At 41.2% G+C, this 16,056-nt stretch overlaps 1 protein-coding gene across 1 annotated transcript in view; it reads left to right on the forward strand.

Annotated features, from left to right (window-relative positions):
• The window catches only part of LOC121870647, a 33,752-nt gene extending 20,994 nt beyond the window's left edge, over positions 1-12,758 (forward strand). The window contains exons 4-6 of the mRNA XM_042372520.1: positions 2,878-3,073; positions 7,673-7,836; positions 11,750-12,758. Coding sequence (XP_042228454.1) covers positions 2,878-3,073; positions 7,673-7,836; positions 11,750-12,052 — 663 coding nt within the window. The 3' untranslated portion in view covers positions 12,053-12,758. The remainder of the gene's footprint in view (positions 1-2,877; positions 3,074-7,672; positions 7,837-11,749) is intronic.
• The last annotated feature ends 3,298 nt before the right edge of the window (positions 12,759-16,056 follow it).

The raw sequence follows: 16,056 nt of genomic DNA on the forward strand, positions 1-16,056 counted from the left end.
GTCTCCTTACATTTGACCTGGCCAATGTGAGGTCAGGTCTGGACTCCTTCAGAAACCACAAGTCTTATCTTCTGGGAAAGTCATCAGGTGGGGCCGTGTGTATATTGGGAGAGAGCCGGCCGGTGCCCCCTTACATGTGTGACATGGGAGGGGAGCCTGGCCGACCTACAATCCTCGGTCAACAGCAGAGTCACCCTATACTTTTGACCTCCCTAATGTCGGGTCAGACTGGAGTTTCTGAGATGTAAGTTGTACTTTCTGGAGAAGTCATCAGGTGGGGCCGTGTGACATGAGAGGCCCTGGTTGATTTGTGGCCCCTTGAGTTGGGCTCCGAGGGTTACATTTGACCTGGCTAATGTGAGGTCAGGTCTGGACTTTGTTCAGGGATGTAGGTTATTGTATATTGGAAGAGAGTCGGCTGGTGCCTTCTTACATGTTTTGTTGGGGCCACATGTCACATGGGAGGGGAGCTAGGCTGATTTACAATCCTTGGTCAACCGCAGAGTTACCCTATACTTTTGACCTCCCTAATGTCGGGTCAAGTCTGGCTTTCCTTGCGATGTAAGCTGTGGTCTGACAACCCATCACTACAGAATGCTTTTGTCAGTGGTATACAGTTGCGGGGAAATGTGTCCCTACACCCCCTGTGTCTCCACACGGCCAACCTATATGACCTACTAGTTCTACAGTATAGCAAACCTAACCACCAATCACGTCGGTCGTTATACGACCAAAACCCATAAATTCATAAACAGTAACACTACTACTGCGACGTTGCTGTTTGGAGGCAAGGGTCACCACAAGGGGTGTAGGACATTTCTGCAACTGTACCAGTGGCCTATCCTTATCAGTTGCTTTGGTTATCAGCATTTATATATATATATATATATATATATATATATATATATATATATATATATATATATATATATATATAAATGCTGATAACCACAAGGAAACAAGAAAATACGAAGTTCCCAAGCGCTTTCATCAATTACACGACAGCGCTTGGGAACTTCAGGGGTTACGGAGGTCACCACCACTGTGATGCGCTCACCTCTTCCCTCCCAGACCAGATATCCCTCCTCCTAGTCACAGGCCTGGCATTTGACATTATTAGGGACCTGCCACTCTTTGCCATAAACAGATAAAATGTACCGGGAACTTTCCCCCCACACACTCATCATTCTCTCACTTTATGTAACTTGACAGAACCTATGACCCTTCAGGCTTTTACGCCCTTAATGTACGAGTCATAAATTCAAGTATGAACTTTTCATACTTCCCTGTTGGGCGCTGTAAACGCTTGTGCGCTTCACCTTGCACAGGATGTAAGGGGGTGCCCAATAAACTAGCCCCCTCGGGGGCAAATCTGAATCTGATTACTGTATTCAGATTTACTCTCCACTCTCCTCCTCCCTTCTTCAACAGCCTGTGTGTGGATTCTTGATTTCTCCAGTGCAAGTCTCTACCTATTATCAGCTGCCTAACGGCTAAATGATCTTTGTGTATTTTACCCTTTTCAGCCTTATTTACTACTTTGATACTTATATATGCTACTTAGTTGATATTTATGTTATTATGTGACTTACGTGCTCTTGCCAGTGAACCTTTATCATTACGCCTCATTTATGAGTGATTACTGCGGTCCGACTAATTACCCAAATGCACCCAAATGTAGCAAAATGTAGCCGCAATGAAGTCAAATAATGGTCCTACATGAATAAATCGGATTGCTAATCACTTCTCGACTAGTATTTGGTGTCACAAAGTCACAAAAAATTGGAAAACTTACTTTAATCCGAGTTAATAGATCGCGTGCATGTACCGAGGGAGCGAGTAATTACCCACATGTAGCCGCAATGAAGTCAAATGATGGTCGTACAAGCGTAAATCGGGCTGTGAATCACTTCTCGATTATTATTTGGTGTAATAAAGTCACAAAAAATTGGTAAACTTAATTTTATCTGAGTTGTGTTAGGTTAGGTTAGGTTAGGTTAGGTACATGCACTTGATCTATTAACTCAGATTAAATTAAGTTTACCAATTTTTTGTGACTTCGTGACACCAAATATCAGTCGAGAAGTGATTGGCAGTCCGATTTATTCATGTAGGACCATTATTTGACTTCATTGCGGCTACATTTGGGTACATTTGGGTAATTAGTCGGACCCGTGATACTGTAATGACCACAAGAGCCTTACTTATGTACTCTTATGAGCACCATTACACGGGACCATCATCACAGTGCTCTTACTATTGAGTCTATTTTACCATTTACTTCTTTAATTTCTTGGGCACCTGACAGGCGACTTGTCATGACTTTTGATGCATATTTAACTACCCTCCCCTATTTAAAATCCAAGAATTACATACTATTACCTTTCTGATACTTAAATTTAATGGGAACACACTGCAATTTGTTCAAGAGAGGATTTTCTAATTAACATCTTACAAACATATTTCACTACGTGTTTATCTCTTCGACGTGTAAGATTTTTTTTTTATATCCCAGTTATTAACACATGTGCCAATAAGGTTAAAAAAATAAATTTGTGTGGATCCCCTGTGTCATATGCTTCTGCCTGACCAGCAGTAGTAATTGGAAACGTGGATGCAGATGAATTTCAGGATTATTTTCCAACGGTAAACGCTGCTGCAGTTGCCATATTACTCTCCTAGGCTTTCCTGACTGTGGGTTCTAGAGCTTACCAACTGGGACTGTTGTGTTGGCATCTGGTTTTATATCTCATTAAGTTTCTGTCCAGGTAGCCTATACTTGCCAGCCCTCCTTGATCGTATGTGGCAACCAATATACTGTATATACATAACGTGTATTACATGTTTCTTATTTTAACAATTTTCCCCAACACACAGAAAGGCTGGAAAAGTGTAGCTCCAGCAGAAAAGACTCTTCACAATGACAAACCATTTAAAAACATTGAAGTGCGAGACCTGAGCGTTAATCTGAATATTACCTTCTACTGGGACGTGCACTTGATGAAGCATTTGCCGCAAGAGATGATCAAGTGGGAGCAGCAGCCACACCACACACCCTCGCTAGTACTCCTCGGTCAGTCATCATCTTACCTTCCTCTTTATTAGTTTAGTTATCTTCAGTGTTATTTGTTTTTCATTTAAGAGCGACACAGACTCTTCCTCGTGCCAGTCGGTCTTTATGGTTGCCTGAGCAGATGTGGTCTGGAATGATGTCCATCTTCCACAACAAGTATCCGTCTAGTCACCTAGTGTATATCCTTGTCACTTCACACACCGCCCCAGCATCATGCCTAACCACAAAAATTACCTAACGCCATACTTTTGCACTGCATACGCACAGCTTCTTTCTGGATGTACAGTCTCGAACAGAATTCCCTGGGCCTAGACACTGTTAGACTTGTGGGAATAAGAATAGCGAGACGCGAGTGCTTACCGTATGCAAGGTCTATATAGACTTAGACCTTATGGAGGAGGGGCCTGCTCATGCAACACACACACCAGTCTCCTTTTTTATGTCATTTTGTTTATTATTTCCTCATTTCTTCCCTTTCTCTTCGCCGCAGTATTCATAGTAAGTAAAATTTTTAATAAAAAATAAAAATAAAATAATAATAATAATAATAATAATAATATTAATAATAACTCTGTAATTTTAATAATAATACTAATAAGGAACCATAAATACAAAAATTTAAAAAAGATCAAAAGTGAGAAACAATTGAGACCTGCACCGTAATTGTGTGTAAATGAGGCAGAAAGTCAGATCAGCAACCTGAGACTTGGTCACAATTTTCGTGATGCCATATGGCAGCAGGGTCTACCATTAGACAACAATTATGCTTCCAATATCTTCCCAGGCGGTAGTACCTCCCAGTTTGGTAGCTGCCTACTACCTACTACCAATGGAAGTCGGTCACACTAGAAGAGCCCGTTATAGTACGTCCTTCTTTCTTCACACAACCAAATTGTGGAATGCTCTGCTAGCTTCTGTATTTCCACACTCATACAATGTCTCAAAGCTAGTTTTCCGGCATCTTCGTGGTGTAGATTAATAGGCTTTTACTCTTCTATTTCAATTCGTTTTACCCTTATTTTTTCGCCACCCCCCAGGCGCTTTAGTGTTTTCGATGACCTGTGCCCGGGTGGGCTATTCTTAAAAAAAAAAAAAAAAAAAACACCGGTCCCTCTGGCATCAGTGGGGTAACTAGTCATTTGATGTCATAACTCCTGTCACCTAACGCTACATTATTATTATTATTATTATTATTGTTATTATTATTATTATTATTATTATTATTATTATTATTATTATTTTTATATATATATATATATATATATATATATATATATATATATATATATATATATATATATATATATATATATATATATATAATAGTTCCCATTAGAGGTTCACGGCTCCATAAGCTCGTTGAACAGGCTTTGTGTGAAATATAACAGTCTAGGATTACTTTTAGTATCCCAGTGGTCCAGAGGTAGCGTTCCCCGGTCACAGTCATGGGCTTGTGAACCGTGGGTTCGAATCCTGGCGGGGTGAGGTGTTGATTGTATGTAGAAGTCTGTGTGCTTTGTTGGGCTAATGAAATATATATATATATATATATATATATATATATATATTTCATGTAGATCCACAATGAAAACGTGGATAAGATATATCTTGATAAAATCACACGTGTCATTTTATCAAGATATATATATATAGATATATATATATATATATATATATATATATATATATATATATATATATATATATATATATATATATATATATATATATATATATATATATACAGGGAGGAAAGGATATCCTGTAGGTAACTGTACATATAGTATAAGGGCCTGTGCCTCTTATAACAATTTTCTTTACTTTAATACTTACAACCATTGGTAGCGTGACGAGAGGAGGCTCGTGGTTATATGTAATGATAGTATCAAGTAATAGGGAAGAAATAACGGTAGATACTGTAGGTAAATAGCAGACACAATATACAAATACAATATTTATTTAAACATTAAAATGGAGGTAGGAGAAGAATATATGTACCAACAGACGAAACCTGGTACTATGCCCTCAGGCTCAAAATACTCACACCACTACTGGGTGGACATACTCAATAACACTCACACCACTACTGGGTGGACATACTCAATAACACTCACACCACTACTGGGTGGACATACTCAATAACACTCACACCACTACTGGGTGGACATACTCAATAACACTCACACCACTACTGGGTGGACATACTCAATAACACTCACACCACTACTGGGTGGACATACTCAATAACACTCACACCACTACTGGGTGGACATACTCAATAACACTCACACCACTACTGGGTGGACATACTCAATAACACTCACACCACTACTGGGTGGACATACTCAATAACACTCACACCACTACTGGGTGGACATACTCAATAACACTCACACCACTACTGGGTGGACATACTCAATAACACTCACACCACTACTGGGTGGACATACTCAATAACACTCACACCACTACTGGGTGGACATACTCAATAACACTCACACCACTACTGGGTGGACATACTCAATAACACTCACACCACTACTGGGTGGACATACTCAATAACACTCACACCACTACTGGGTGGACATACTCAATAACACTCACACCACTACTGGGTGGACATACTCAATAACACTCACACCACTACTGGGTGGACATACTCAATAACACTCACACCACTACTGGGTGGACATACTCAATAACACTCACACCACTACTGGGTGGACATACTCAATAACACTCACACCACTACTGGGTGGACATACTCAATAACACTCACACCACTACTGGGTGGACATACTCAATAACACTCACACCACTACTGGGTGGACATACTCAATAACACTCACACCACTACTGGGTGGACATACTCAATAACACTCACACCACTACTGGGTGGACATACTCAATAACACTCACACCACTACTGGGTGGACATACTCAATAACACTCACACCACTACTGGGTGGACATACTCAATAACACTCACACCACTACTGGGTGGACATACTCAATAACACATAAACTCTTATAGTAACTTAGCACCATTAAGACCAGGGGCAACTGCCACTACAACACTCAGTCGTCAGGAGTGATACTCAAGCAACCGCCATGGGGTCCTGCCACCATGGAGTACTTTCCAACAAACTCTGAAGATCCCAGTGGAATAACACAACCACACCATAGCCCTACTGAGTTAGACACTCATCCACCACTGATGGGGGCTGGTAGCTGTGTGTGGTTTGGTGATCCGGGGTCACCTCGCGGGCCGAGCGTTAGGGTCAGACGGCCAGCTATGGGGCCCATAGGTAGTCTGAAGTGTCTGACGGTCGGATCTCACGAAGATAACTGATCCTACTGGACCTCGGACATCTCTCCTGACATAGCGGATACAACATCCACGCTACAGACATGGCCTAGGCTGTGTTAGGGACCTGTATGGGTGAAGGGGCGAGCACTTACTAACGGTTGAAATGCCCGCGGCACCCTCACTCAAAATAGGCCAGGGAGTCCACCTACTTCTATTTCGATGAATTACTTTACTGTACACTCTGACGTTGAAACTGAGACTATGAACTCAGTTTCATTCCCTACTATTATCTTCACTAACAATGCTCTAACTGAGCTATCAAAAGCAAAAATTAAATTGATTACAAAGGGTTGGATTGCAACAGGTCCCAACATACAGCGTCTTGCTACGAAATCCGCGGATTATATTCAAAGTTCCCTTCCGACAAAGACGGCCTCTCGACGACGTCATCAAGGAAACAGAGAAAATGGGGACGTTTCCACTGGGGGACTCAGAAGGTTTTGTGGACTTTTGAGCGTAATATGAATCCTTAAGGTTCTTAGGTTAGCCGTCATCACGATCATGACAATAGTTATAATTTACCTATCGTAAACTGCACTTATTTAAATACATAGATAGAACTGAAATGCATTGTTTTTCTTTTGAACTTTCGTTCTCTGGTACTTCATATACAGGAATATTCTGTGTCACCCACTGCACTGATTGGTGTCCTTAACTAGATATATGCAAGATTAGACACTCTATTAGTATTATATTTTCTATTAGTATTATTTTCTCACGTGAGCTACTGAGATAACAAAACATAGTATATAGAACCATAAATTATTCTGTTTACAGTATAAGGGGTGAGAGGTAGGCGAGGGAGCGCGGGAGTTTACCCACTGACGTCAGCCAAGCTCCATCCACCTAAACCTATACTGTACAAGTGTACAGCATGCTGTATCCACACTGTTCCTATCGAGCACTTATTCCTATGGGGCCTACTTTCACTTTTAATAAACCACTAACACATCAAAACATATCAAAGTTTGGTCTAGATGACGTAAGCAGTACTGAAAATGATCCGCTTCAGATCATTTTCATTACGGGTTACGGTATTCAGATTTTTTTAATATCATTGAATTTGCCTTAAGGAAAATTTGAGGCTAGAACTAGAGAACAGACAATGGCAAATCATGACACTTTATAGACTACGTAGTAATGATACAGTTCATTATATATAATGTGGAAAGCACATAATTATAAACTTCTAATACCAGAAAGTGATAAACAGTCCATATCCTCCACAGGGACTGCGTTGTGGTGGATGAAGGACAACGAGGCCATATACGTGAATTTTGGAGCGAAGGCAGCCGCCGACTTGTATGAGGATTACCTCAGGATCCTTCGAGACCGACTCTCCCGCCTTGCTAAGACCACCACCGTTATCTTCAAGCTCGTCGACGACGTACCGGTAGTGTGTCGTTTCATATAAATATTTTAGACGAGTTGATGTAGTGTGTATAGACTCACTGGTGTTTTTTATAGTAACCGATAATTTATAGTGTCTTGTCGGATCGTGGGTAGTTTGTAGTGTTTTCCTGATGCTGTGTGAGAATCTGAAGAATGCATGTTGTTGTTTTATATGAAATATCACGTAACCCTACAGTTTCTTGAGGATGTGAAGTGTTGTGTCGTGTTTAGTCTTTCTTGTTTTAAAGGTGAATTGTTGTGTTTTGTTTACTAAACGTTGTTCTAGAAGGTGAAGTGTTATGTTGTGTTGTGTTTACTTAATGTTAGGGTTATGCCGAGACATAATTGGGGATTAAAATATTTGTAAATTAGGTGTTTTGATTATTTTCTCTTCCAAGCAACAGTTATTTTGGCCATTTTAGGGAGATTTTTGTGTATATATTTTCTAGAATGTATTGCATCATTTTTTATGATTTACTAACGTATTGTAAGGCTCGATCAAAGTAGAACGTTCTAGGGCTTCTCGGGTGTGTCTCGTTCCGACTTACAAGTCCCGGGTGGTGCTAGCAGTGTCTCTCTAACTGGGGGCCATGGCAGGCTAGTGTAAGTAGTATGTTTGGAGAAAATGTGGAAACTCTGATTCAACTTTTTTTTGTTACTTTGCCTTGTTAGGGGAGAAATCTATTTGTTTTTATTTGGCTTTTTTTGTCATTGTGTGTAATCATAATACTCATACGGTACAATTTTGATATTTACATAGTATGGTGCAGCAGTTAGTTTTTCATTTTCAACGGATTCGCTCATATTGCACAATTCTAGATCCTGTTCAGACGAATTCCTTGATCTCAGAACGATTCTGCTGCCAGAGACCTCTATGAAGAAAAATCTCTGACTGTATTCTGGTGCTCAATGTATCAGTCATATCCAAAAGTTAGTGAGATCGCACTTCGAGTCCTCTTGCCATTTTCTACTACTTATTTATGTGAATCTGGTTTCTCCACCTTCTTCAAATAGAGAATAAAAGCCGAAACCTGTTACATGTGTACCAGACATGAGATGTGCTTTATCAGTGACTCAACCTCGAATCAGTCGACTAACTGAAAGGAAACAATGTCACCCATCCCATTGAACTGTAACAAAATATGCATTCTGTTTGATGATTGAAAACATTAAAATAAAGGAAGAGAACCAAAACGGTTTATTTTCATCATTATTTGTGAGGGGCTTGGGAGAGAACTGAAGGGGGCCACGAGGATGTTGAGAGTTCCTCATGGGGGGAATGGAGTGAAAAAGTTTGAAAAACACTGTGCGAGGGTGTTCTAGGATCGTCTGATGAGTTATATAAGCGGCAGCCCACTACAATTCCCTTTCTAATCTCCTGCTCCTTCCTCTGTCATCTTCCCCGCTCTGCCTTTCGCTACCAACAACTTTTGGAGCGTCTAAACTTGGAATGGAACCTACGGGGATCAGTTGATCGTTTCTACACAGAGTGTGAAGTACAAGTCTGCTGACGAAATAATTGTTGTGCAAGTATTGTGGAATTGGTGTGAGCAATTTAAAGTGAAAGACTAAGGAATTGTATGCTGACTATATATATTAGCGAAGTGAGAAGCCCAACTGTGAAGACATTCCTTGAGAGCAGATTTTTGATGATCTAGTAATTATTAACGACTACAGTTGACAAGTGTGTTTCTGTGACCCGGTGGAAATCTACCTGCCTGTTGTTTGTCTGTCCACTGATACCGATCGTCGGGGAATTACCGGAAACTGGCGGGCCAGCCAGTGGTAATTCGACGACACTTGTGATATATCTACTGCTTCCGGAAACTGTATACTATTTGGTTGCTGGTAAGCGGCGAAAAGGAGAGTTGTAACATTATTTTAGGGGCTGAAGTGTTGTGTTGTATTTACTTTTTTTTTTAGAGCTGAAGTTTTGTGTCGTGTTTACTTATTCTTGTTAGTGGATTTAATATAATAATAATAATAATAATAATAATAATAATAGTAATAATAATTAACGGTTTATTGAAAAAGTTCTGCAGCCCGAGGGCTGAAAATATACATTGGACAAAAATGACTTATTACATACAAAGACATGGGGTGGGTGAGTCGTTTAACAAAAGCTTTCATTACTGAAAGAAGAAGGAACATGAATTGAACATACAAATTATTATAGTTTACAGTTGATGACCCGGGCCTGGACTGGTCATGGAGACACCAGGTGGTGTGGTGTTCATGTGGTGTAGTAACTCGTCCTCAGGTGTTGATATGAAGGACCTCACGTGGTCATGGGGACACCTGGTGGTATGGTGTACACATGGTGCAGTAACTCGTCCTCGGGTGTTGATATGAAGGACCACACGTGGTCATGGGGACACCGGGTGGTGTGGGGTGGTGTCACAGTACCCCACCCTCTGGGTGGTGTTGTGTTATTTCGTAGTCAGGTGTGAAGCCGACCCACTGGAATTCCCAGGGTGGACTGATTTGCACCTCCTGGTCAGAAGATGGTGGTCAGTTCCCAGGGGTGCTTATCTCACTGGTGGGTCACGGCTCTCACTGATACTGTCTCGTGCTGAATTCACTGTCTTAAACATTGTTCATCACTGTTCAACACTGGTCCCACTTCTTTCCGAAACGAAATTGTCACTTTTGATTATGTTGATATCCCGGTGGTGAGGATGGGTCGGGGAGAGGGACTTGGGGAATGGGCCGAACATTGGCCAAGGGGGGCAGCTGCTCAGCAGGAGCAGCGCCTGAATAGGTCTTGACCTTACGGTGGTCAGGGATGTAGTGTGTAGTGTCTTGTTCTTGGATCATATACGTAGCACTTTATGGTTTTTGTTAGAGTATCTTATTCAGTGTGGTGTCTCGTTATTATTACTATAGAACCTTATGAATATGTGTAGTGTCCTTTTTAAAGAATCTATGGGTGGTGTGGGTTGTGTCGGCCGAGCGGATAAGTGCTTGCTTCATATTTTAAAGGTCTCTGGTTCGATCCCAGTGTTATCTTATCCACCTAGCTGTAAATGGGCACATACTGTACTTAGGCACAGTTTTTTTTTTGTTACGACTCCCCAGACGTACGGAAGCCAAGTTTACACTGCAAACTACACACACACACACACCCCGTGGCGCTACATCTGGTACCCTTACAACAAACACTTGCCTTCATTATTTTGCTTGCTCATCATCACATCACATCACATTACTATTACAAAAACACAACAACACACACACACACACACACACACACACACACACACACACACACACACACACACACACACACACACACACACACACACACAGCTCCCATAAAAATACACACAAGCCCCACAAAAATACACACAGCTCCCTGAAGTCTCCCCGTTCGGGAAGGGAAGACAGTCTGTCCAGTACCGACCACGTTGTCTTCTTATGTATATAGGGCTTGTTATCCTGTGAACTGTATCTACATTGTCCTTTATGGGCAGACATGCCTATGGGACTAAACTTTCACCTTCATATTATCAATTTTTATAATGTTATTACTGCGCTTCAACAACTATCGAGTCTTTAAGTGGGTGACAAGGTTAGTATAATTACACTAGTCCAACATTAAAAGAATTATGGGGGAACTCACTAGGTATACAGTATTATCCAACGAGTACTACGGTATTCTTTTTTTTTTTTTTTTACGGGGAATAGCCCACCCGGGCACAAGTCATCGACCCACAACAGGGCTTAAGTATTCGCTCTAGCACGTTACTGGTGTTAGATCTAATTCTATAGTATTTTAACTTTCACTTCAGAGAAGCAGCAACCAATCAACACCATAACCTTTTAGTATTTGTACGACAAATTTTGTAAATAATTATTGTATATGTAAAGGTTTTAAAGCCGAAAATTTATGGTAAAAAACTAAATTATTTCAGAGAACCAGGAATCCGAAATCGAAGACAGCTTTCGGCGTCAGGAACAATTTTGTCCTTTACAATCAGCTGGCGGTGCAGGAGCTGGGAAACACAGGAGTGATCATCTGGAATAGTACAGTGCCACTCTCCTTGGCTTACACCAAAGAGTGTACGAAGAACTTCAGGAACACCCCACCCTGGTACCAATGGAAGTGTGAAGATCAAGGCCATGTGGGGTACATCCTTGTTTATCAGTATGTTGACATGGTCCTTAATGATTTTTGTGGGAAATACTTAAATCTGGGGCACGAGTTTTGTACTTAAAGCATAACAACATCTACTTTTGGGGGGGGGGGTAAGCACTTGGTAGTACTGTATGTATTTTTGTGCCATAATATTCTACAGATGGTCTAACTTCCTCACCATTTAAACATTTATTATTTGTATTGTGAAGTGTGAATAGTTATATAACACTGAATACGCGATTGATTATGCAACTTTCGAAACAGTGCAATTCTCAAAAGTCGAGAGCTTGAATATTTGTTTTGTTCACACAATGTTCTGTATATACGTGTGCATATTTTGTACACTTGCGTCTGCGTGAGAAACGTGAGCATTGCATAAATTTGGGTCACCACAACCCCTGCTAACCCCCCCTCCCCCCCTCCAGCCTTTCCAAAACTCGGGGAGGCAGCAGTGCCCTTACAGATTCCGGACGTAGTATACAGTATTTTATGTTCTGCCCTGAACTCTTGTCTGCCACCTTTCCCTGTTTATACAACTGTTTACCGTATTTCTGGAACAACCTCCCGTTTCAAGACTGTTTTTACTATTATTGTTGTTATTAGCTTGTATTGTGACTGTAAATTATGGAACTGTATATTTTCAGCCTTCTGGCTACTATGCTCTTTCAATAAACCGTTAATTACTATTATTATTATGATTATTATTATAAATGATGAGTGAGTGAATTATTATTCATATTTAGATGACTATCGTGTACAATTGGAGAAATAAATTATCTAAGATTGTTAGCCTTTAATATGCATAGTCTTATCTTGACTTTCTCTTGATATTTGTCCTCAATCTTCCGTTTGTCTAAACTTACACGAGTTCCTAAAATATTTACATTAAATGTATAGGCCTACATTACTTTTGAGGTAAGTCTGAACCTTAGTAAGTATATATGTTAAAAGTATCAAGATTCTCTCTGATAAGAACCCATTGATGATGATGATGTGATGGAGAGAAGAGAGCCATTCGCTCAGGAAGGTGGAAGACGGTGTAGGAAGAAGGTAAAAGTTAGGAAGTGGGAAACAAAGAGAGAGATTTGATAGCAGGTAGGCTATCCACCTTGCGGGGACCGGGTTAAGTCTGCCATGTCAGCATTTCCGCAGGTCCACTATGGCAAGGAAAGACAAGCTAAACTAATCTAAGCTAAGGTAGTTCATGGTGTTGGGGAGGGGGGCCCTCCATGTCCTTTGAGTCTCTTGGTTTTCATTTTGTATATATTGGTTCTGGTTCTGTGTCGTCGTATGTTATGCTCTTTGGCCACCAGTTGTGTGTTCTGGTAATGTCTTCTTGCGTTAATTGCTGGAGTATGGGGTCTTCTAGTTCTTGTAGCGTTTCCCATATTGCTAATGCTTGATTATGTGTTCTGATGTTGATTGTGATAAGGTTAGGTTGTGTGTGTAGCTCGCTGGCAGTTTTTGTATATGGTGGTCTGAGATTTTCTGCTCTTCTGAGGGCTACGTTTTGGACTGCCTGTATTTTAAGTTTATTAGGTTTTGTTATAGTGTTGAGTGGAATTAGGGGATATTCCAGGTGTGATCTGACTAGTGCTTTATAAAGGTGTTGTTGTGTATTGGTGTTTAATTTACGGAATCTTCTGAGTTTAGCTAGTCGGGTCTTGGCTTTTGCAATTCTTTCTTTGGTATGTGGGCGTATACCGTTCCTTGTAATTTTGAGGCCAAGGACTTTACCATTTTCTGCATATGATATATTTGATTGTTGACCATGATTGGGTAGGGTCTGGTTTTAGCTTTTTTATTTATCTTCAGTTTTTTAGTGTTTGTTTTGATTTTCCATCTCCTTTCGTAATTATTTATGGTTTCTATTTCTCTGCCTGTTCTGATTGCCATCATTTGTTTGGATTTCCTTGGGTATTGTGTGATTTGGGTTACGTCGTCTGCATATGCTCTGTACTCTGAGTTTCTTGGTTTGGGCATGTCCTCTGTATCTATGGTGTATAGTGTTGGTGATATGTTGCTGCCTTGAGATACTCCACTATAAAGGGTGAAGCTTTGTCCTATGTAGTTGTCGATGACAAGTTTGGATTGTCTGTTGTCAAGGAAGTTGCAGAGGAGAGCCGTGATGTTGGGTGGCATGTTCAGGTCGATGATCTTATATTCTAGCCCTTCATGCCATACTTTATCGAAGGCTTTGCTGACATCTCTCAGTACTATGTTGCATTGGTTTCTGTTGCTGGCTGCATTTGCGTTGGATTCGTATATTAAGTTCAGTATTGCTGGATATGACTCATTTACGAACCTAACTCAAGAATCCTGCAGGAGGGGTGTGGTTATCTACGCTAGGCAAGACCTTAGAGCCAGCCAGGCGAGGGTACAGGGAGAGGATGTCTTTGAAGAGTCCAAGTGGTGTAAAATTAAATTAAAGGGAGGGGACTTACTTATCGTCGGGTGTATCTACAGATCCCCGAACTGTGGCCCACTAAATCAAAGGAACTTAAGAACCTTAATAAACAATGCGGCGATGCTCAACCCCAGCCACCTCCTTATCATGGGGGACTTTAACTATGGCGACATCGACTGGAGAAACGAGTCAACCCCGAATGACTTGAATAATCCTGCTACTCTTTTTGTAGAAACTCTGAGAGATAATTTTCTGTTCCAACATGTGAGAGACCCGACACATTACAGAGGGGAACAAACACCCAAGCCACTTGACCTCATCATAACAAACGAGGAGGGTATGGTGGCCAAACTGGAACACCTTGCCCCAGTTGGCACCAGTCACCATACAGTGTTGTCATTCAGATTTAACTGTTACCTAGTTCAAGATAAGGCCAGGCCAAGGTGCAAATATTACAAGGGAAATTACAATGGGATGAGGGAAGAGATGAGGGGTATCAACTGGCCTGACTTATTAAGGTACAAGAACGCAGACACTACGCTGAATATCATAACTAGTAAAATGACCCATTTGATCGATAAATATATACCCAAGACCAAACCCAGTGCTTCTAGGAATACGAGGGGATCCCTACACATGAACCATGCGGCGGTCGACAAAATTAAGAAGAAAACCCAGAAATTCAAGACGTGGGTTGGGTCAAACGATGAGCAAGACAGGAGGATGTATGCAAGAGCCAGAAACCAAGCAAAGATAGAGTGTAGGAGGGCTGAAAAGGAGTTCCAAAGGCTGGTTGCACGCGAGGTCAAGTCAAACCCAAAGGCGTTTTACCGCTATGCAAAGTCGAAATTGAAAACGCGAGTAGGAGTATCAGACCTGAGGCTTGAAGATGGTAGTTACGCAGATTCTGACCAGGATAAAGCTGAGGCATTGAACAGCTTCTTTTCCTCAGTGTTCACAAGAGAGGATGCAACTAACCTTCCTGCGTTTGAGGACAGACGGTTCGACACAGCACTGACCCACATTGTGTTCACAGAAGAGGGTATTAGAAATAAACTGTCCAGGCTAAAGGTCCATAAGAGTCCTGGACCTGACATGGTGCATCCTAGAGTGCTAAGGGAGCTGTGCAACGAGCTTGCAGAGCCCCTGAAGATTCTGTTTTGTAAATGCCTGGATGAACAAATGGTCCCCAGTGAATGGAAAGTGGCTTATGTGAGTCCTATCTTCAAGAAGGGCGATAGGCACTCCACGAACAACTATAGACCGGTGAGCCTGACCAGCATAATATGTAAAGTACTTGAGAGTATTATCAGAGATGCAGCGATGGAACATCTACTACGAAACAACCTTGTAAAAGATTGCCAACACGGTTTTATGCCGGGGCGCTCTTGCTTGACACAATTGCTCAAGGTATTGGATATTTGGACCCATATTCTAGAACGGGGTGGTAATATCGACAATATTTACCTAGATTTTGCCAAGGCTTTCGACAGTGTACCCCACGAAAGGCTGAAAATCAAACTGGAAGGGTACGGAATTCGGGGAAATGTCCTAGCGTGGATAGAAGACTTTCTACATGACCGCAAGCAATGTGTGGTGATTAATGGCACGAAATCGTCATCTGTACCTGTAACAAGTGGGGTACCGCAGGGTAGTGTATTGGGCCCGCTGTTGTT

Source organism: Homarus americanus, unplaced genomic scaffold, assembly GCF_018991925.1.
Source record: "Homarus americanus isolate GMGI-L3 unplaced genomic scaffold, GMGI_Hamer_2.0 scaffold56333, whole genome shotgun sequence".
Lineage (NCBI taxonomy): Eukaryota > Metazoa > Arthropoda > Malacostraca > Decapoda > Nephropidae > Homarus > Homarus americanus.